General features: G+C 39.3%; 1 protein-coding gene across 1 annotated transcript in view; it reads right to left on the bottom strand.

The window, feature by feature from the left end:
- LOC124166794 overlaps positions 1–24,585 on the bottom strand; it is a 74,950-nt gene that overhangs the window by 10,760 nt on the left and 39,605 nt on the right. The window contains exons 4-5 of the mRNA XM_046544852.1: positions 4,313–4,385; positions 2,957–3,049 (exon numbers count right to left, since the gene is read on the bottom strand). Coding sequence (XP_046400808.1) covers positions 2,957–3,049; positions 4,313–4,385 — 166 coding nt within the window. The remainder of the gene's footprint in view (positions 1–2,956; positions 3,050–4,312; positions 4,386–24,585) is intronic.

Here is a 24,585-nt window from a genome sequence, read left to right as displayed (position 1 = left end):
TTGCAAGTGGCTCACCATTACCTTAAAGTGAGGATCTCATTGATTCCTACAACAAGAAAAAGAATTCCTGCATGATTACTTGCACCATTAAAATACCCATAAATATTTGGCAACATAGTGATATATGTTAAATGAATAATTAAAACCCCTATTGAGTTGAAGCTGACACCAAACCGTTGGTTTGCTAAACATTGACAGCAATCTTAAACATGTATTGAAGAGAATGGATATTTTTTAAATTTATGAATAAGAAATAGATTAGATTTGATAATGACCAATAATACCATTTCCAATGAATTATCATTAATTTAATGCTCCACTTCATTAAAAGATACATAAATATAAAACATTTACTCAATAGATTCATCACATATACTATTAGAAGTATTACATAGCAAGCAAGCATGCCAAAAATTCTATTATTTTCCATGCAATCTTAAATGGTTATTTTAACAAGCAATGATAACAAGAAAAATACACAATACATACGATATGAGTGTTAATTCTAAAAAAAAGGTGAACTGAAAATCTACAGAATCAAGCATGATGTTAATAATAACAATCTTCTAAGCATAATCATACATCAATAATTCATAAAAAATGATTTAAGTTACAAATTTAATAAAAAGAACACAAATTTCCCATCACTATGATTCTACATCCCAATGAGTAGAGAAAAATTAGGAACATTTGACACTATGTAACAATTCACAACCATTATATTGATAGAACTATTGATATCGGTGAGAAGGTTGATTATGCCCATATCACTTAAAAAGAATATGGTATGACTATGCTAAAACACATGAAGGGAAGATAAGGTAAATTTTTTCAAACCTAAAAAATATGATACTAAGTCACGGCTAAATACTCATAAATAGAGGAACTCTAGTCCAATAATAATTAAGAGAAAATGCATACAAGATTTCTAATTTTTCCCCGACGAAAAGTGGGAGGCAATTAGAGTGACATGGTTAAATACAATGCAATGCTTGAAACACTATCATGCTGACAAAAGGCTAAAGTGGACATTTTTTTAGCTATTAGCCACTTGGCATACAAATATGTATGCCAAGTAGCCAATGAGTAATACACAATGGCACTTTGTGTAAAACACCAGACTTTGTGTTTAAGCAAACCAATTTAATTTTTTCAGTGGTATGAGTACTTCAATGAGAGGAGGAAGACTTTTGGATTTCAAAATCATATTCAGATAAATTAATCAAACCATATCAATTAATAAGTGATCATAGATTTAAGGTAAACAATTTGTACTGTGCAAGTTGAATTATTTTTATGAGTACGTTTAAATTGGTCACACTGTAAAATAGGATTTAGAAAACCATGGACAGTTACAGTGCATGATATCAGTACACAGGGGCAGTCTGGACCCATTTGGGGCACCTGGTTGGAACAAATTTTAGCCCAATTATTCAATTGAGCTATGGAACCAAAGGGGCTTTCTGGGGCCTTGCTGGGGCCTTTTGAAGCTGCATCGGTCCAGGGGCTATCCAAAATATCCATCTCACAGCCCACGTCAGACTGCCCCAGTCAGTAATGATTTAATTAGGGATCAAATAGGAACTGGGATAGCAATGAATGTATTTAACTGTGTTTCACAACAAATGGCAAGATCTTGTGGGCAAGCTTCAACACCTGAGAGGGAACTAACTAAGCATACATGGTAACATGGAATAATAAAACCACACCTACATACCATTAAAATCTTACAAATGCGGTCATCAAAAAGCATACATCAGATAAATATCAAGGAGAATAGTCTTGACTGAAGATTGGGACTTCATCAACACATGAAATATTCACTTCTACTTGTGGCTATAGAGTACTTAATGCACCAATGGTTCTAGGTGAAAGGAACAAATTCAACAAATATTTTCAACAGGATATAGTACAATTCATACAACCAAAATATATAATAAAAGTAGAAATACTAGACAACAAAGAATAAACATATTTAAATATAAAAAATACTGATATTTGAACACATTATATTCCTATTTTTACAAGAATAATGAGATGCGCGACTTAATTTTCAGACAAAATTAAAAATTAAATTGGGATACACTTCAATCATGGTAATATACTGAAAAAATGAATTGCTCAAAGGGATTTGTTCAAAGACAAATTGGTTAACTGACTTTAACCCTCAAACACCCAATAAATTGCTCAAACACTGAAAAAATAAACATAGGCGAGCAGTTGCATATTTCTGATAATAATTTTCACACAAGCTGCAGACTATATAATAGAAGACCATGGCATGTAGAAGTAATAGTAAACACCTGAAATTTAAATGAAATATCTCTAAGGTATCTTAGGTCTTCACTCCTGACTCTAGGATTTACTCTCAAGGCAGCATTATATAATCAATATTCCTTCATTTCACTTCATATTTATACAATAATAACTTCTTAGCATATAAAATTTGTAATAATGGGAAAAATTTGAGCGCAATACATTTTTGCAGCAGTATCCCAGATGATAATATTCATATTAGACAAACTCTAAAAAATGCAATGATGGTAACCATATTCCACCAAACTAAAATCAAAAATAAGCAAATCACAATGTTACTGCTTGGATGATTGTTTACGAGCTTCTGGTTTTGTGACTTGCTTACTGCCCAACCTCTGTCCAACTGTGGATACGGAAATAACACAATGACTGGTTGGATTGTTGAGTTGTTTGGAATTGGCAAGTTGTTTAGCATTAGCCTTGTGACCAAGGGCAGCAGATCCAGAACAAACGCTGGCCCTACGATAAGTCTGCCCCTGAATAGTAGGCGATGAAATGTCGGCCACAGTGGTGGTAGGTCTGGGTGCCACACTACGTGGGCGGCCTTTGTCAACCAAGAGCCAGCGCTTCCGACCCCCATCCCGTGAGTAATCGCTGGGGACAGGCGGGGGCCGAGGTGGGGGAGGTGCCGGATACTCACTTCTAATAGTCTCTGATGAGACGGACGTGTCTTGGCTCACTATATATTGCCTTGGCATCCTCCCGCTCCAATCTCGCAGTTGAGGATCACCGTCTGCAAAGAAAAAGGGATTTTGATAAGATTTAAACCTTTTACTGCCAAGAGGCCAATATAGCATCCAGATTTTTTTTAACTTATTTAATTTCAGTACTGCAGCCATTTCACCTGCTGCCGTCTCATAAATACCATCCCATTACTCATTTATGGTTCTATGGCTCTAAATATATCTTTGGCATTGGGAAAAAATCTAGATGCATTCAATAAAATTAGGTACTTAAAATAATTTTAAATCTGAAATCTTATAAATTCTGGAAAATAGCCTTGGCAGTGTTTGCACATTCCACCCAAAATGGGCTGACAGTGAATGGGTATGCTCGTGAAAATTTCAAAAATTTTAGCTGGGCAGAAACTTACCCGGGAAATCAAGGAAAAATCAATGAATTCCCTCAAGCTAGTAGAAATTTATAATATCATCAACTTAAAGAAATAGAGAAATTAAATGAGTTGTCATGGTTACATTTGCTGATTTATCAAATGCAAATTTCATGAAAATAACAAATTAAAATAATTAGCAGATATAAAAATTCCATCAAAAAATACTCATTGACTGTCAAACTGAACAATGATAAAAACACCACGCTTTGTATTTTACATTCTTAAATATTTTTGTATTCAATCCAGATGAACAAACTTCAATAGAAGTATTATATAAAATAAATTTTGATAATTTCAAAATACTGTTAAATTTCCGTGAGTCATAGCAAATAAAATGATATTTTGAAAGTGCATTCCCGCAACAATCAAAATATTTCCTAAATAATGGAGGTATTTAAAATTCATCGACTAAAATTGCTTTTAACATAGAAAAAATATTGTTAAAAATCCTATCGTTACAAGTATGGATATTAATGGGATTTACAAGCATCCTGGTATTATACTATCTACCTTACATACTGCTGGTCATCCTGAATTTATGCAATTCGATAACACACTAGTGTTTTATAGAATGCTGCTGCAAACCTTGAAATAATACTGTAAGAAATATATAAACCTTGAAGCTAATGGAAAACTGCGAACTTTTGGAAAGGAGATGAAAAATCGATCCCCTAAAAATTAACCTCTTTAAAAAGGCAGAGTAGATAGTTAATATCACCAATAAGTGTTACATCATTTGAGAATAATTACTATTATAATATAATATACTTTTAATAATATTATGGTCACAACTAAACGCCTTGTATAAACCCATTAATAAATTACCACTGATTTTACGACAAAATATACCAATAAATACAGATATCCCAAATAAAAACTTACCGTAGGCTTTCACCAGAAGGTTAAAAACGTTTTCATGGCCAAACTGAGTTGCAATATGAAGGGGAGTGTAGCCCTGAAAATAAAAAAGTAGGTTAGAATATTGACATATATTTGCTTACATCTCAACATCTTAGAGCAAAGAAGCATTAAGATGATTTCGTAAAATATGTATACCACCATAAAAAAGAAAACTATTTCAGCAATTAAAATATGAGCCCAAAAGGAATTAATATCTTATCTTACGCGGAAAAATAATTAAATAATCTGCTCAGGAAGAAAACGTAGTGGTCCTGCCTCCCAACACAGATCAAAACGGAATGAAATTGCGATAATGAGATCATATATTCATATTCCATCATGTCTATTCAATCATAGATTTTTGTTTCATCACATCAATATTCTACATCTAAATAATATCCCGCAAGCCGCCTAAAAGGCGTGTGGCAGGGGGTGTTGGGACACCAGCCGTATACAAATAAAAAGGAAGTGTTCTAAGGAAATTACGACTAGCATTTATTGAAATCCTTTATAGTTCGGGGGAAAAACGAATTCCCATATCTACACGTTCGGCAAAACATCGCTCTTACTTTATCGCTTTTGTCGGACCTGGGAATGTAGTGTGGCTCAAATATTATGTTTTTAATTCATTCATCGCTGACCTCATGCTCAAATTAAGGTGGGAGTACTAGCTGTCAATAAGATTTATAATGTGTGCTAAAATGAAAATACATCATGCGATCCCAAAGAAGTTAAATGCCATTCACATCTAAGGCAACGCAACCAGGAGCATTATAGGCGTCTCGTCCATTGCCAGCAATAAATATAGCATTGTAGATGATGCATAAGCCTTCCTTTTCTTTTTTAGATCTTTTTTAAAAGTGAAAAATGCAAGTAAATCCAAGCAAACAGGAAATATATGAACTACCATAAAATATCAAATTTTTAATATTACGACATCAAACAGTGGAGAGTTAATGCATTTAATTTATTTGACTGATCAATGGCAATAAAATCCCAAGGGAAGCGAGCGATAAATGAAAGATAAAAATGAACGAGCAGCCAACGTTCTATGGAAAAGGCATGCTAAAAACGATACCGCGCATCTCCCTTTCACATAAGACTAAATCTCCCCTATTTAAGGATATTAAATAAAGTCTTTACATTAAAAAATACGATACAAAGGGTAAAAAAGGAAAAGCCATCAACTGATAGAAGACAAACATACATGACTGAATAATAAAAGACACAAAAGTAATGGTTTCCTTAAAATGATACATTAAGGTTTTTACCAAACGCTGCAACTACACCGACAATTTACAATCCTCTCGGGAATCAAGCGAAAACAGCGTAAACGAATGACTCATAAGACGTAGTCCAGGATGCGCCATAAGATATATTTGATCAAAAGTGAACACCCAGGCGTGAAGACTGAACACATTCAGCAGATTCCATCCCCACAACTTCATTAATAGAGAAAAACGGGCCCAAATCCAAGATAATGGGCAATGCATCACCCATAGCCATTGGCATCGATAGGAGGCGCTATCATAAAATAATGCTTTTCAAAAATAACCGTTCACACAATTCGGAGAGGCACACAATTTTCGACCCCACGTCCATCGAGGCCTTAATTCATAAGACCCATTACGAGCAGCTTCCGAGCATCATCCCACAAACGCTCAACACAATACACAGGCACTGGGACAGAAGAATCCCAACCCCTATCTCACGGCAACAAATCAACTAATTTCCCAACGTGGAGGCCTTGGCCATTTTTGGGGAAAGATATAATTCCCTATCTGTCGATTTAAACAGAGGAATGATTATCGCGAGACCACAAAACGTAGCGCGCCCTCGGGCAATGCTTATGCGGGACAACATCTCGCGGGAAATTTTTTCGACATCCATCCTGATGCATTTTCGTATTCGGGGGGTCGTTTGCTCATTCCGTTTTCGCGACCGGGGGGAGAGGGGTGGAGAGAGGGAAGGACAGGATATGGAGAAAGAGGGACAGAGATAGAGGGTAAAGAATAGGTGGGGAGGAATCGAAACAATGGTGATTAATGGGGCTAAGATTGGATTGGCGGCGGAAAGGGCAGAGGGGACAAGGAATGTCGGCAATCGAGATGGGTCCGGCGGATTGGCCGAAAGAGGGGGCGGGAAGGGGGAGAAGCCAGAACAAATGACGCCGCAATAGGCAAAGAGAGGATGGGGAAGAGAAATGGGAGGGGTGGATCGGTGGAGGGCAGCAAGGGCGTTTGGAAATGGGGGAGCTGTCCATTGGGGAGGGCCATATCCCCCGCAAAGCGAGCGGTCGGATGAAGAGCAGGGGTCAGTTTGGAGACGACCATTTCGGGGGAGGGGAGAGGGAAGGGGAAAGAGAAGAGAGATGGATGCACGAAAAAACTGAAGGCGAAAAAGCGTTGAAAAATCCAGGGAGGGGTCATCGTAATTACCCAACGGATGCCAAAAGTCTGTCGTTCATATACACATTTATTTTTTATATTTCCTCCTCCATTTAAGAGCCGGAGAGAGGGTTGGGGGGTGGGGGAGACTGAGAAAGGCTACATGCAAAGTACAAACAACTCTGAGTTTTTTTTTGTTCCATCCCGAAAATTCTCGAGGAGAGAGGGGTTGAAAGGAGGTGTTCAGGGGGGGCGTGGTCAGCGCGACGGGAGAAAAGTGAGAACATCGGGAGGACTAAGCTGGACTACAACCGGTCGTATTTTTTCATCAAGGGCCAGAACCTTGGGGGAGGACAACGTGCGAAGTCCCGGTCGTGGAATAATATGAAAAAATTGGCGCCGTTCCCCAAATTCCTTCGCTCGTCGCGGGAGGTGGGGAAGACGAGGGGCTGGAACAAGGCACCCGCGTAATGGAAACAACCGCTCCGTCCACGCCTCCTCGCGACGTTTGAAGAGGGACGGCGATCCATTGGGGGTGGAAATGTGCCCAAGGGAAAGGGGGTTTTAAAAAATTGTCCGCGCAACAACGGGGTTGTACAGTGGGAAGCGACTACCTTTGCGGCTAGAGGGAGTAAGGGCCGTATTCCAGAACGTTGCACACATCTTGATACCGACTCAAACTCGACTCGCATTCTACGTCGGTATTACGAGATCTCTCTCGAGCCACAACTCAAATTCAGTCGCTGATTTTCAAGATGTCTGCCTCCATAGCCTCAAGTTTTTAAATGTGATATCTCCTATAAAACTACTGCAATGTGTTATACTATCCTTCAGTAATGCTATTTTCTGATAAGCTGGAGATCATGACAGAAAATAATTTAGGTAAATGCATTATTTTGTAAGTTTCACCACACTTAATCTAACCCAAGTGAGTAGAGTTTATGCTAGTTTATTAAATTAGAGCTCTAATTCTTACTCAACTTGAGTTTGAGTGCTGAACTACTGAGGAGGAGTAAGGATTCAAGTCAATGAGGTTCTGGAATATGGCCCCAGGTGTTGAGAGAGATATGGGATGCCAAGAGAGATTGGTTTTGGGGCAGGCGATGGAGAAATCGGGAGAAAAGAATTACCTCAATTATTTCCACAAACAAGAAGAATAAGAGCCATATGCTGTAACAATACTAAAACACCCGTGTAGTGATGGAAAACCGTCGATCAAACTCGATTTTTCGAAAAAACGATTTTTAATCGAATAAAAAGCTCAACTTTTCAATAAAAATCGAAATTTGAACCGAAAGATCGATCAATCGATGAAATCGAAGGTTCTTTGAAAAAATACAGTACATACAAAAAAAAATTAATTAAGCATTAGAAATATACTCAAAATAGACATCTGAGATGTAGAGAAAAATCACAAAAAATCTACTTAGAATACAAGCGTAAATTATTAGTTGTAAAAATTGACAACTATACGCACATTAAAGTTTAGAGATAACCGCTTGGAACAATTCGGCTTCACTAAAATTGTTTGGACAGATCGGCTGATTAGGATGTTTTCTGGATGATTGAGGGCGTGCCATTCCAATTTTACCGGTCATAAATAAAACTTAGACAGATGACGTTAGCATGAGCCGCTAGTGACGCTGCTGAGATCAAACAAAATGGTTAAGATCGAAGTTGAACAATTGAGGTTGGATCGAAACTCGAAGATCAAGGCTCGATCTCGATTTCTTCGATCTTTGGCAATTAAAACTCGATTTTTGATTTTAATCGAAATAGATTTTTCCATGGCTAAACCCGTGCTATCCGTAGGTCCACTATACTTATACCTGGGATACACTACGAGTAGGCCTATGGCGAACTAAGGAGGCCTTTTCTGAGCTATTTTACGATAAATTCCCAAAGTTGTTTTGGAAACGCCTCGATTAAAAGATAGCCGGTAGGTATGTCATGACTGAAATTAATTATGTCTCTTACATTTCGTTTGAATTATTAACGTGGCAATAATTCGATGACCATTGATGGGGATAGAATCGGGCCCAGAGAAAATGGGGTTCAAAATGACAGAAATAGTCGGAGTAAAAACGGGCTTCAATGGGATGCGAGTGCCTGTGCGCTATGAGAGACTTGCAAGAGAGGTTGTTTTGGAAGTAGACATTGCATCACGTAAATAATGAGATTGGGGGCCCTATACAGTAATTACAATATAGCTACCCTTAGGGGATTAAAAAAGATATAAAATCTAAGTGCAACAAAGTGATAAGGGGAGAGGCAAGTACCTTCGCTTCTAGAAAGACTTGTAGTTGAAAGAGATGGCGGCCAAGAGAGACTGGAGGCGATGGAGGATTCGAAGGAAAAAAACCATATTTCATTTCACAAGTAATGGGATCGAGGGCCATATAAAATAACGATAGCATAGAAACCGGCGCTCACTCCATGGGCAAAATGTAGTAGCCTTGCCGTATTCAATAACTCCTCGCGCGGAGGAGAGCGTACTGTACCTGAGGATGCATATCGATCGTTATTAGTGGATTACAAGCTATTTAAAAATGGTTGCCAAATTTATTTGTGAACGCCCCTATGAAATGAATGCCGCTATATCTTTATTGAAGCTAATTGCGACTGATTTTTTAAGCTTCGCTACGATTATAAACACGGAAAATTAGCGCAGACAAAGAAGAAAATAGAAAAAATACCACATTGTGCGTCATAAGTAATGAAAATAACTCTCCAAAATTGATATTATTCGGTGAATTAACCGCTATACAGCTGATTGATTTAATGTACCTTTTCTAAATAATTTTTTTTCATACTCACGAAAATCATCCTCTTTTCGAGTAACGTCAATTTAATACATTGTAATTGACTTCAGTAGATTTTCAAAATTCCGTCATAACAACGCTAACGAAAATTCCTATCAACGCTAACCGTTTTCCTAAGAGTAACTCAAAACCAAACTTAGGCTTCAATAACTGTGACAGTTTTTGGAATGCAAATGATAAGTTACATTCCTCTAAACGATGACACAATAACCAAAAATTATTTAAGCCCCCCGCTTGGTGTCAGCGGGCAGTAATTCTTTAAGCATTCGCTTTTAGACGGCCTTCACCGTTTCACTGATTAAGAAAAATGGGACATCTTGCGCGGATTTTTCACCATAGGCCATAGATTTCTTTTGCGTTTTGATTAAGCTATTTTAATATTAAAAAAACAAGATTCACGATTTCTTTTGCCTAATACTAATTAACTTGAAAAAAATTCTAATTTTTACGATTTTTGATCGGTTCCCATTACTTAAGAGTTAGCGACAGAGAAGATCGAAGTTCTTAACGATTTAAGAAATGAGGGCATTGTTAAGTTATTGACGTCACCCTCTGCTTCCACCCAATCACCTCAGCGCTCGTAAGTAGTATTTCCCTCCCCTCGCTTTCCTGTGAGCTTTATGAGTACATTCTAATGATGCCACAAAATTCTCAAGTGGACGACAACTTACATGTTTCTTTTTTCATTTATGAGAGTGGCTCAAAATAAATACTTAAAAAAGTAATATTTTTAACTCATCCATTGGTTTATAAATTAAATTACGATTTCAGTTTCAATTGAGTAGTTCCTCGATAGCCTCAGTAACGAGATCAATTTGCACCATTAATATCCTACAGTTTTAACTGACAAACGAAAAATCCTTTTTCATTAGCGGAAGGAGAACGGCGGGAACAAGGTACACGATAGGAAATAAAGAATGAAAATGATATGGCTTCCAATTTGTAATACTCATATTTCAATACATGGAAATTGCCCGATTCGTGATTTAAAGCTCTTTTATTAAAATTATTCGCCACTGCCTAAAATTAATTTACCAATCTCTGGCAGGGTTCGAAATCAAATTTCAGCTCAATTAAGTAAAGCCTTTGACCCCTTCAACCTCGGATAAAATACGTACGTCAATTTTGATAATATGCAATCATTTGCCGATAAGTAAAGAACGATTTTATTTGAAATTGTTTTATTTCATATGATATACCCTAATTGGAGACATCGATTTAAATAAATAGTTTCAGCTTATCAAAGTGCTTTTGGAAATAGAGCACCACAAGAACTCATCAAAAAATTGTTTATATTATAAATGGCAATTTACGCATACTTCCGAAACATACGGACGTCATGATAGGTATGCCAACAAGACTAATATAAAAAAGGGTCTTATGAAACTTTCACGGGAAAATAGATAACACTGGATTTCAAAACGAATTTTTACGGGAAAATTACCACAGATTGATAATAAATGGCGGGCACCTATTTTTCGCTCATCCAGTAAACAATAATGACAATTAATACACTAGGATATAAGTCAGAGTAATATAAAAATATAAAAAACTTTTTTATTTTAGCCATAGTTTATAATGCATTTTCTCGTCGTTCTTCTCACCGAAGTAACTACTTCCATTTTCTCTATTCTTATAAACTTAACGGCTTTCCCCATACTTCCGGTATGAGCCATTGTTCTATCAATCAATGGGTTACTTTACAAACATTGGTATCAGTTCATTATATGCACCGTATTCATGTCACAATTAACTTCAATAATTCCTTATAAAAGAACACTACATGAATAGAGATAATTAAAAATCATAATTCAGACATGAAATCCCATGAAAATTCTCATATATTGGCATAAGTATTCATGTGAGCCGTACGTTCATTAGCTAAATATACGTAAATATTACTAAGGGCTAATGCAAGGGTAAGCGCGGATGAAAATTTGAGTAGAAGCGAGGGAAAACCCCAAATAACCCAATTCGTAGGACCAATGTATCCGCTAAGCAGTATTTCATCTCATTTTCAACCCTGAGTCCTAATTAACGGGTAGCTATTGTTACAACTGGCACATTCACTCCAGCCCAAGATGTTTTTTCTCAAGAAATATGAAGTGATATTTTTTTTACAACTCCACTAATAAAGCCATTACCTTGATGAGACTTTTTAAAAGAATTATTGAAGGGTATTACCATAGAGTAAGTATATTCCGTCTACTCTATGGTATTATGCACGCCGGAGGCATATTATTTGAGTCTACTTCATCAACACATATTACGAAAGACTATTACAAAAAAGTTATCCCGTAAATTGCAACGAGGGTACCAAATAGTTAACACATCTATCTGAAGCTTGCCTTTCTATACTCTAAAAGCCTCAAATGGAGGAATTCTATCACAATATGTACACCCCACGCCAGCATTCGATCCCGCGATCTTTGGCATGAGAAACCTACGACCAAACCCATTCCTGACTCAGGCAACCACACTAACCCTATCCCCTATTCCCCTGAGGGAAACGGATAGAGGAGAGAATGAGGGATATGGGGGACGTGGAGAGGGACGGGGAGGAAGAGACGAATTCACATGTCCACGGGAGTATATGCGTGTGTGTGAGTGTGTGGGGCCGTCCACTTCATATTCCACCTGGACGTGAGCAATTTCTGGCAGTATAGCCTCGCCGCCTGACAGGGTTCCCTGGTGACCAGTTCATCAAGTGAAATGGAATTAGCGCAGACGTCAGAGGACGGAATGGAGGAGTCGAGGGGGTGTTGTAAGGGGGGAACAAAAAGGGTGGGTGGATCATTTAGGGGAAGGGGGAGGGTAGGTAGGGGGATGACTTCGGTCCGGAAGGGGGAGGAGGAGGAGAAAGGGGTAGAGGGTTAGCGGCGGAACATGGAACGAAGTGACCGATACTCCAGTTTCCCATCATTTTTCTTCCGGACGCCAATTCCACAAAAATACTTAATAAAACTTTGGAACGTTGGGGTAAAGAGGGAAGTGGAGGGAGTATAGGGCGGGAGAGAGGGAGGAATGACGAAACGGGAGAGAACATGCTGGGATGAGCCGTAAAAAAAAACAAAATAAGTAGGCGCACACACTTTTATATGCACATATATATATATATTTTATCCCACAGGGGTTGGGACGCGGGCCAACTCTCTGCTGATTGATTTATTGCGGCTTTCTCCGCTCTCTAGCCCCGCGGCGTATTTTCGACTAAGCGGATACTTAATGCGGCAAAAGGGGAGAGTAATGATATGCAACAAATGAAATCCGCTGAGCGCACACAATGTGGAGATGGATCTGCGTGACAAAGGGGGTGGGGGTCACATTGCTAATCCTTTTAGAAAATTAATTGCCCTCGCCAACGTTTAGTAAACAGCCAATCTGTCAGGGAATCAAAACGAATGCGCAATACGAGTTTAAAAATGAAATTTTGCTTTAGAACGAGACAGAAAATTCAGAGAATTAACCTAGATTGTTCAAATATGAAAAAACGCTTCAAGTTTGATCCTACGCAAGTAATATAAATCAGTAATCAAATATATTTCGTTGGATTTTAAGTATTTTAGTTTGGATAACTTATTAAATAATAATATTCCTTCTATCACCATCCGAAAATTATTTTAAATAAAGGGTTTCATTAGTACAAGCTAATTAATATAATTACTCATTCGCCGCGTTTTTATTTGAATAGAAAATTATCCATCCACTGCATTCCGTATCATTCCATCACTCCTGGATTAATGTTGGAAAAAGTCACATTCACTGCCTTGAAACAAGAATTTTACACGAATTTTTATACACAAAAGAAAGGAAAAATTCAAGCAAGGATCAAAAGTATATCCCATTTAAATTAAATCATACTCTGGAACCTAAACGCACAGGCCATTACATAAAGAGATAAGCCGAATATTTTTATCATGGAAGTACTGAGAGCCTGAGGAAAAAGATGATGAAATAGAAAGGAGGTTAGGGCGAGAAAAACCCTGCATCCATGAAAGAAAGCTCTCAAGGAAAGGCGTAAAAAGTATCATGGATTTAACGGCCCATCAATTGACATTGTTTATAAAAATACCCACCACCGCCGGGATTCGAACCCGAACCGTCGAGACGATAAGTCAATGCCCCTCCCACCATAATAACACGACCCTCCAGCACAGTAGATAAACGAGATGACAAGGTGTTGATTAAATAATCGCAAAGTGATTCAAACCTGCGACAAAAATAAATCATTTTAGTCTTACTGGCCCAGCTCCAAGGAGAATTCATCACCATAAAAGGATTCATTGTGAGTTGGCCGTAAACTGGAACTCAAAAGAATCTATAGAAAGCGGTGTTCCTGTGACACTTCCCTCGATTTTTGCATTTTTATTGATAGAAGTAGCCTGTCGGTTTGGCAAAGTCCCCACAGGAGAGTCGTAAAGTGGCATTTACACTCAAACATCTCCATTTTTGTAAAGTATATTCTTATCCATCACAGGTTACAGCATCCTTCCCTCATCATATCCATGAAATCTGTAGCCCTCTGCTCAACATCTTTCACTCTATTATAGATTGAAGCAAAACAATAAATAATACAATAATAAGAATACAGCTAAATAAAATGAAAGCTTCTGTCCCCTAATTACAGAAAATGGAGTACAAATATTCATATATAAACTTTCAGCACCCGTAATAAATATCATTTATTTTTTTGGAAAAGTAATACTGACGAACTTCACTAGAAATGAACGGTTATGGTAAGATGGTAGAACAATTAGAAATCAATTTTACGGGGAAATACATTTTATAATGCCAACGAGATCAATCTATTGATACTCTTAATCTACTTCTGCACCACTATGGTGAGCATGTAAACAAGAAACAGAGGTTCCACTTGCCTTTATTTCGTACGAAAATTCGCAAAAGAGCCCCTATTACGGAACCACTCCGTTATTGTATATTGTCGCCGCTGTATTTGATTTACAACGCAAACTGAGAATCTGGCAGCTACTGGAGAGAGAGAAATAACAAAATTGCCAGGAGTAGATCTTAATTATAATTGCAATGATTTTTTTTTTGGTGATAATGATGACGAATGTTTTGAATACAAAAATTTATGTTGCAGCCGCACTAATTCATTCCTTCACAGAAACCAGTTCTTCTATAGCTAATAAGCCAAAACTTTCGAAAAACCTACGCTTTTAGCACTTCAAAGGCATACAAGGAGACAATGAACGTCATCATCATGAGTCAACAATCCCAAGATTGGTTTGACGCCACTCTCCTATCCGCTAACTTTTTCTTAGTGGCGCATTTCTTCTATTTGAAAACTTTATAATATGTCTTAAGTAACCCATTCGGGGCTGTGCCATATCCTTCTTCCCTTCCACCTGTCCTACGATCGTTTTCATTAGACCACCATGGCTAAGAATGTGGCCAACTAAGTTGTCCCGTCTTCTCATTAAGGTTTTTATAAGACTTCTCTTTACTCCCACTCATCCTAACGATGAACATACATGATTAATTTAGCAACCAATTCATAAAAATGCTAAAAATAACTAACTACCGTTTGAGGAAAATTGAAAGTGTAAACTTCCGCGAAATTTCATGATGGGTACGTGAATAAAAATAGCATAATCATTGATCTAGAGCAACTTTTAACTTGAATTGTACTAGCGATTATCTAACTAGGACTAAGACCAAAACTGAAACTGGAAAAACCACACCCATTATTCCGAGAAAATTCTAAAGTAGGAGTAAATTATAGTGCTATGTTCTTCCACTGATCCGGCTACACTGCAATTAAATGCCTGAACAAATACATCGTAATTCCCTGATGAGAGCCTGAAAAAAAGCTCTTTAAAGTGAATGCATCGTTAGATAAAGTACTCATACAGCTTTTTAAAATAGTATCATTATTTAGCGATTAATATTTATAAAACATAACAGCAACTCATTACTAAAAAGAATTGCCAAATTTAACTTTAATTTAAATTTCAGTTCAACCACTTTGGCGAAATTGATGAGGGAAATGATTAAATATACTTCCTCTTTTTAGCTACAATGAAACAATAGTCGTGCAGGGGAAACGAAATACCTAATATCGCCAACAATTTTAATGAATGGCATCCGAAACTACTTTTAACTCTATTAGATTAAATGCGACCCTTGCTTAAATCAACTGAGGGGGTGAGAAGCCAAGTTGTACACGTGATATTTTTATAAACAGAGTTAGCAAATTTAAATGTTAGAAGAAATATACAAAAACTTGGTTGCCAAGGGATACGAGTAGGTCTCTGTTCTACGCTGACATCGAGTGGAAAATCAAATGCACTACTAAATGTCTCAATAATCTCCCTCGTTTTCTTTGCCTGATTTCTGTACCTAACTCTGGTCAGAAAAAGAGATCACTTGTACCCCTTGGCTTCTCACCCCCAAAATTAAGATTCCATTCTCTGACGAAAAAAGGATTCATAACACCAAAGAATTTGACACTGAGTAATAGTAAGCACAAGGAAATGAACTCAAAATGCCAAATTAGCCAACAACCGGGCAGAAATAAACACTAAAAAAATCGAGCCTTCAAAAGATCGAACACGTAAGTTCTCGTGCAGGGAAACAAAAAAAAACACACCGGAGGGGACACTTCCAAAAAGCATTCGACAAGGAATAAAACAACGAAGACAATCCCACGAAAAAAAACGGACGACAACAAGCATGATAACATTAAAACCGAAAGGGAGACGACAGTGAAGGGTGTGCTACGGCAAAAAAATACATATCCTCCGCCTCCTTCGCCCCCAACCCACCGATCACCCCCATGCCCTGACGAAACAGACACTTCTGCCCACACGCGGGGGGAGGGGCGGGCGGAGGGGGGCGGGCAACATTCGAAGAGCAAAAGTCGCGGACGGGAAAGGGCGAAAAAAAAATATTATACGGGTTTTTAAAACTCGCTAATTCGATTCGCATATCACCCGACGCATAAAAAAAACTAACGCCCCTTCCTCGACACTCCCCCTGGCTAGCACGCAAAACACATTGTGTTACCGGGGAAAACGTCAAACCCTCGTTTGTCCGCCCCCGTCCTAATTGATTCCTCCGAACCCGTAACATGCGGGCCCGTATATAAGGGCCGCCGCGGCGGGGTAATTTACCGTTATTATTATCCGAGGGGAAGAGGAGGAGGGGGAGGAAAGGCGAGGAAGGGTTGAGGGGTCACGGGGAAGCTCGTGGCATGAAAAGGTGTGAGAGAGTGGCTTTCAAGGTGGATGCTCGGTGGTGAGGGATACAATGGGAGAAGGCCCCTTCATAGAAAAATAAAGGGAAGCAAAGGGACTATTAGAGAATCCAGAGAAGTGAGACGCTATCTAGCGGCCGTATTTGGAAGTACAGGTGGAAGGGCACACCCAAGGGGACTGCATAGAGGAGGCCCAATTCCATCCCATAGAAGGCAGATTTCTGTTGCCACTTCGGTCTCATTTCCACCGGATTTCAAAAATGTCCGCGGCGCGGTGATGAGTGCAATGCGATCCAATTTTTTTCCAATATTTTGCAGAATAATGTTGGTCATTGCGGGGAACAGCATTGGAAAGTAATGAATTTGAAAGATCATATCATACATATATTTTTTCAGTTAAACCCCTAATTATACGTTATTTCCCAGTGAAACGGATCAATTTTTCCGTCAGCGATACGAGTGGCGTCTTTTGTAAATCAATTAAAATGCGCGGAGGGTGAAACCACATTTGGAGGCTGACTTGAGGATCCTGTCTTGTAATATCCGTGGGTACACCTGACAGTTATCAGCGATAGCACATTAAGAATCAGTGGCGACGAGCAGTTATTTTTAGATTTAATTTATTTTTCCTTGATTTCCTTTTTAGCTATATTATTAGGGTAGAGCAGATGGCGGTATCCAAACAGAATGTAATATTAGCGCCCAGACGGCCTCGCAGAGATGGCCCAGGAAATGTATTTTCCTGCCGCTTAACTTGGACGATTGAAATTTACTCGCCTGTGGCTACGTAGGGGTTGACGTCTACCTTCACCCATCAAACCAAAGGTTCCCGTTGAAGCACTGAGTTATTGAGACGAATAAAATATCCGAAAATATCGATCGAATTTAGTGTTCTGAGAAAAAGTGCCGTTCCAGCAGCTAAATCATAGTTCTAATTGTAAATTCTTCGGTTCCGTGACATTATTATAACACGATCAATGCAGACCAATCAAAATTTCTTCAAATTTCCTGGCAAGATGCCTAATGAGCCAACACGCAACGAACCAGACATTCGGCAGCTATATGTCACCAAATAGCATAAAACCCTCGGCTTGGACCATACTAATAGAAAATAGTCGTACTAACTTCCAAACGCAACTTTCCCCTTAAAGCGCTGAGAGATAAAACAAAACAAGGCTCAGTAAGGGATCAAGGCTCAGAGAATTCTGTGCATTCAGTGTCACCTTTTTCCATAGAATCAGATATTAAAACTGGGAATGGGAATCATTCGCAAGTATATGAATCAATATTTTATCGCGAGTAGAAACAATCATCAGCATTTATGATGGTTTTACACCTGCAGCGCGAAAGATGGTGAAACTCGAAAAAAATTCCGTGAGAAAAACTTCCATGTGTCGAGGTTCAAACTCAAGACGTTGATATTTCAGAGAAATCGCACAGATAATTAGGTACGCTATCTTATACTTTTTATTCCATAAGACTCAGCATAACTGCCATTTGAAAATGGATAAAGAAATTGATATTAAATCCATAACGCCAATCATCTATATTAATTTTTTCTTCCGTAAAGTAATCGGCATCTTACTCCTTAATTAGACAATGATTTCAATAGATTTTACGTTTAGTTGATTAATGATTATTCTAATTAAACGCACCACTCTTCAGTCTCGATGTAGCAGAATTACCCTGTTCTTAAAATATCCATTTTGGCGAACACTGAAGCGTCAAAAATACTAGGTAAAAGATAGCAGCAAATACAATAAATACATCACGGAACATGCAAATAACATGCATAATGAAGGTAGCCATATACAGCACAAAATCATACCTATTTGACCCTACCCACTAAGGAGCTACCGAGCACCATACATCAAAATAGGTCACAGTAAATAGGCCGTGTCGTAAGACAGAGCAATTACGAGATGAGATAATGGAGGGAAAAACTGAAGAAAAAGTACCCCGAGGAAGACAATGAGATGAGTACAGAAATGAATAGTATTTTCCCGACGAATCGATTGCGTGAACTTGTCTGACAGCGGGTAGCTCCATCTTCCTCGGAAGAATTTAGAACAGATGAAGAAGGATACATGGACTACGAAAATCTACCACAAAAGGAACTAGTTAAGGAAAGGAAGAAATAGAGAGCAACAGCAAACCAATCGCAGGATTGCGACACTTCAGATGACAGAAATTCCACCTATCCAAGATTGAATTGGTGAAAATTTTCGATTGATTGAATGATTTCATCCCGTTTCGCTAGGCAGTCTCCAGGTCCGTTTGCATGAGTTCTCGTTCCCATAGTTGGATCGCGCGTAACATTTGCGATCGAGAGACACGGAGACTCAAGGGAGAGGAGGAGGAGGAAGTGTGCGAGAAACGGAATGGTAATAGGATCGGAGGCGAAGGCAGTGCCAGGGAAAGGGAAGGGGGGAGGATATGGCACACGGTGCGGGATGGTCCCTCCTGTTTTAAGGGGCGGCATAGACCCTCCCCCTTGGCGGGAGGGCGCATGGGAGATGCCACTGATAAATGCTCTCCTTGGGAGGGGCGGCGGGAGACAATGGGAACAGGGGGTGGGGGAGAGGAGGCCGAAGAATGGAGGGGGGGAGGCTTAACCACGCCCTCCTGCCAGCATCACTCATGGGATGGAGCGAGAGGTAAGGAAAACGGGAGGGGGCCTATCATTAATTAGTAGGCAGTGACGTCAGCAAATAAGTCTGGAGGTAAGGATATATATATTGGTGTTGGGGGTTCCAGGAGGTAAGGCCTTTCGAGGCTGGAGATGTGAAGGGGCGGGCAGCCTGAAGCGTGCTGGAGGAATTTGGGATGGGAAGGTCGTGGTTATCATCCCATTAATATTTTCCGATAAAGTGGTGCAAAATTATCAACGCTTTACTCCCAAGCTGCTAGATTGCGGAGAAGTTGTGATAGGCTGATAGTACTACTTTCAAAACACGGAAAAAATTTTCAAATCGGAAGAAAATTTTTTGATTTTTTTCCAATTGCACTGTCATCTCATTCAAAACTACGCCTTGAGGTTCCTGGAGCAATGATACAGTTGAGTACTCGTAGAGAGTTCCTGACCAGGAGGAGGGGTTAAAAAGGAGATAAGCGAGGAGGCGACCGAATACTTTCTTCCTGATAAAATACAAAAATTGAAATCATAGACGTGGTTATTCAAAATAAGCATCCATTTCACTAAATCACCAAGAATGCAATGGAAATACCTTACACGCATGCATTCGGCGTTTCATAATTTTCTGAGGGAGACCAACCTGAACAGCCGTTTCGTGGAGAAGCAATGCATACCCTCCAGGCGACTCAAAATAAAGTTAACCTCCTTAGAGAATCACCTTTTTTGTGACAGCTTTAAAAATGTTAAGTGAGCAAGGAGGAGTGAAAGAGTGGAATAATAGTAGAATTGAAGAGCATTAGGACTTAGGTTAGAACTGAAGGTGGAAATTCAATGACGGTTATGACTGGTTTGAATGATATTAGTACTGGCGTGAATGGTATGCCAGGCGGCACGATTGGTTGAACGCACAACGAAAAACTACCTTAATCTACATATATTACGTAACAATGACAGCATTATTACAATTTACTGATAAACTTAAGATAATTCTAAACAAAATAACATTCAACGCCTCAAAACATTTAAAAAATGGTTAACGCACAAAATTTCCCAGCACCTCATTTAAAAATCAAAACCCTAAAATAATTTATACTGAGCGTGAAAAAGACTACTTAAAAAAATAACAGTTCCATACAATGGGCGCTGAAGAGTCTGATAGAGGGTCTGGAGCGTGCTGGAGGAAGCGGAACGACTACGGCTGGAATGGATCCATGAGTGTTGGCGGGGAGGAAAGCACGCGGCAGGTGGGCCTTGCTTATTGCCGCCCCTAGAGAATGCGGGTTGTTTTGAACTGGATCTGCAGAGAAGGCGCCCAGAGTGAAGATCGACGCAGACCATCTCGGGACAGAGTGGGAAGGTAACAGGGAGAGAAAGCGGTGCAAACCGACGTGGGATTATTCTCCCAGCCACCCATTATCATTCATCTCGGGAATATCCTCTTAGGCATCAATAATGGAACTGAACGGACGTATGAATGACAAACATAACTCAAGTCGATTGACGGTTCTAGAGCAAACGAATAAATAACCACGAATGATAAGATAACCTCAAAGCGTGAGAACACAATAACGCACTGCAAAAGTGTGAGTGACCGGAATTATTTCAGATCGAATAAAACCACAGAATGAATTGATTATCGAGAGGTAACAAAAACAGAAACAGTCCATAGTTTAAGCCTATAACCGTAAAAAAGGAGAACAAAAGCAAAAGAGACGCATATTATTTCTTTAAAGACCACATTATCACTCCTACTTACCACACATTGACTATTGGAGGAACATACATAAACTACCATTAAACTTCCTGAAAACTTTAAGTACGCAGCTAGCGTGGGTATACGATGTCAGAGGTTTCCTCACACTTAAATTACGTTGTCTTACGTCATTTACGAGGATAACCATAAAAGTAAGAATTTTCCTACAGCCTTCAAGCTCTAAAAATTATATGAATATTTTTTTAATTGAAAAGGACACCTTCACTGGACGGCAGGGGAGAACGTGGCATAGAGTTCCGGAACCATAATAGTTATTTACTCGCCTTTGAAGTCATTTCATAAGTCATTTCAATGCGAGAATCTAAAAATACAAAACAATTATTCTGAGAATGAATAAAATTAAAAATTTCACCACATCAACAGTATCACCTCAACTCATTAATTACCCGCGAAATTTGATTACGAGAAAAAGATTAAACCAATTTAATGGCTGCTATTTGAAAAGTTAACGCACTTATTATTCAATTTGGATTCGCAGAATGATGAACTAGTAAGTATATGAACATAAATGAGAGGAAACTGGAAGGACGCAATGGTGCGTTAATAAAACACAGGTATCGGAGGGATAAAGGGCACTACAGGAGATTGAGAGATGCTTAAAAACCATTCGAAATGAAGTACAGAATTTAGTAAAAATACACATGTGTGAAGCAAAACCACAAATGGGTTGCAGGCCATTCTTACTTTGTTGTATATCAAGGACGGAATTTTAAACATAAAAAAGTAATAACAAAGGAGGAAACGTAAACAAACAAAAATTTTAGAACATTTTTTTAGAATCTTTGAGTCTTTTTGGCATCTTCAGTTGACGTAGAGGGGATTACCACTCCTGGTTGAAGGCGTGAACGAGGAGCTGAGAGTGTGTGATTAAGAGCAGATACACGAGAAGGGGGAAGAAAGCGGGTGGAAGATAGCAGATGCAGCAAGTGCGGGAGACGGAGATGCAGAGGTGTGGGTGGGAGGAGAATATTGAACTACCATGACAGACAGAATTAAAGGAAGGAAGGGGAAAGAGTAGCAAACAGAGAAAGAGATATTGACGTACTCAAATCAGATACACCGATTGCAGTGCTGTTACAATGGCGCTAACATATTTACGAGAGCACGCACTCACTCCGGCAATTAACCCGAATATAAGCGAGGGTGGAGCTCACTCCAGATTAAGGCACAGGCGTGTGATAAAACACATTCAGGGTAGGGAGGGGGCTAGTGCCTGTCTCTAGACTACATAATACTTCCAGGGTTTTGTTTGGGGACGTACGAACGCTTCAACAGGGATATGAACCCGGGACCCTAAGGCCATAAGGCAAGCGCTGTATTCAAAAGGGTACCACGGTCCAGGACGTAGCCGTATTCCGTAGGATAATATGAATTTTATACTTAACAGACGTAAGAAGACGATGGTTTTGTTTCGTCTTGTCGAGGGACCTCCTCAAGACGAGGAGCCGCGGTGAAAGACAGGAATCCAGGAGGTAGAAGAAGGGTAGATTTAGTCGAGGCAATATGCATGGGGTTGGGGTAAGCCTTTTGGGTGTGCCAATGAGCAACTTCCCCCCTCTCCCCTGAGAACGAAGGAGAAGTGTGGCAGAAAATGGAGCTGGAGAATGGGTGGGGAGGAAGCAGCGTTTCAATCCCACGCCGTAGAGGTTTTAGCTGGAGAAGATATTAAGGTGGGAAGTTGGAAACATCTGAGGTGGCTGCGACAGCCTTCCTCGGTGGAGTGGAAGGAGAGGGCTTATTTGAGTAGCGATCGTCACGGGAGAGGAAAGGGGGTGTAAACTGTTTGAAGGAGGGGAGGGGGGAGATGGATTAAGGGGGCTTTCCAAGGGACTGATCGCAGAGGGGTCACGAGGTGCTCTCGATTGGAAGTGCTGGGTATTATGGATGAGGTTTGGGATACAGAGACAATGGAATATCAACAATCTACCGGGTGAAGCAAATTGATGGAAATGAATAGCCAACCAAAGAGCTTTTGAGTAGCGTATTGAGTTTCCCACCTGAGTCAACATAATGGGAATCTTCTTTACCCAATCAAAATGTAGTTATTAATCGCGTGACAAAAATAAATAAAGGTATAAATTGCAGACATAAACTTGCACATTGGAACTCGTGCATAAAGTTTGAACTATAATAAATACATTACACTTTGTAAAGGTCCAAGGGAGATGCATCTAGTACTACTATATAAAATACCTTGCGCACAACGCAAAAAACTCAATTTTACAGGGAATTTAAACCGATTCAGGCGTGATACAGAACATGCTCTGGTTTAGGGAATATTTCTAGAGTAATTCCAATGAATCAGCTACACTAGATGGATAGTTATAACTGTAAGACGGTGGAAGATAAGAAGGGAATATATGGCACGCAATATCTTCGGATATATATACTGAAATATTACAGTGATTTCCAGGGAGAGCAAATTATATCTTCACTGATTACAAGTTATGCAGAGAAAAATATTTTCGTGCCCCTCTCCTTTACCACGCACAAATTCAGTCATAATTATAGATACAACTTCATATAGCCTTTAAGTCGATCAAATTGATTTTTCCATCACTAGCCAATAAACAAAGCAAGGAAGGCCTCGAAAAAACTAATTCCCATAATTTATAAAACTAGTATTTTACTATACAAAACATAGGCCACAATGTGCGCACTAAGATAAATTTAAAACATCAGCAAAACTCACAATCAGAAACTTTGAGCAAGAGAGCTCAACAATTACAGCCCCCTGTTTCGCAAAATGACGTTACGCATGGATATGTATTGCACAAAGGTTGAAATCGAGGGTGAATAGCAAGAGAGACAAAGCAATTGGAATACAACAGAAATTCCTCTTGGAGACTTACATGAACGAAAAAAAAGGGGCTGAGGATGACGGAAACTGAGAAAAGGCAAAACTGTTGCGAGACGGCTTTAAAAAGCAGACGAACTAACAGTCAAAAAAGGCAAATTGAAAACTAATGGGGAAAGGCAGAATGGAGGGCGAACAAGGGCACGTGGGGGGCAACACCGTCAAATGGGGCGGGAGGGAGCCCTTGAAAGGGAAAGAGGCCGCGGGGCGCCATTCACTTCGCTCGCTCCGATTTCGCCTCGGAAAATGTCCTCCACCCCTTCCCCCCTATCTGCGATGAGGCTCTTTGAAGAGGCATTCTCGTACTGGAAATATCGCACAAAACGGCTGAGTCGGCGGGCGGTACTCGAAGCCAGACGACAGCAATGCACGTCGAACAATGCAGGGTTGGAGGAGAAGGAAAGTAGATTGGGGGGAGAGAGAGCGAATGGAATGCAGATGGGAGAACGGGACCAATAGAATTGAGATGAATAGGGATCAAAACATGTAAACATACGCGCATCAACTGGTCTCAGGAATTCAAGGAAATAAAAGTTCCAAGGTCCTTTAAATGCTCTAGAG

Source organism: Ischnura elegans, chromosome 1 (assembly GCF_921293095.1).
Source record: "Ischnura elegans chromosome 1, ioIscEleg1.1, whole genome shotgun sequence".
NCBI lineage: Eukaryota > Metazoa > Arthropoda > Insecta > Odonata > Coenagrionidae > Ischnura > Ischnura elegans.
This window is presented reverse-complemented; position numbering and strand designations above follow the sequence as displayed.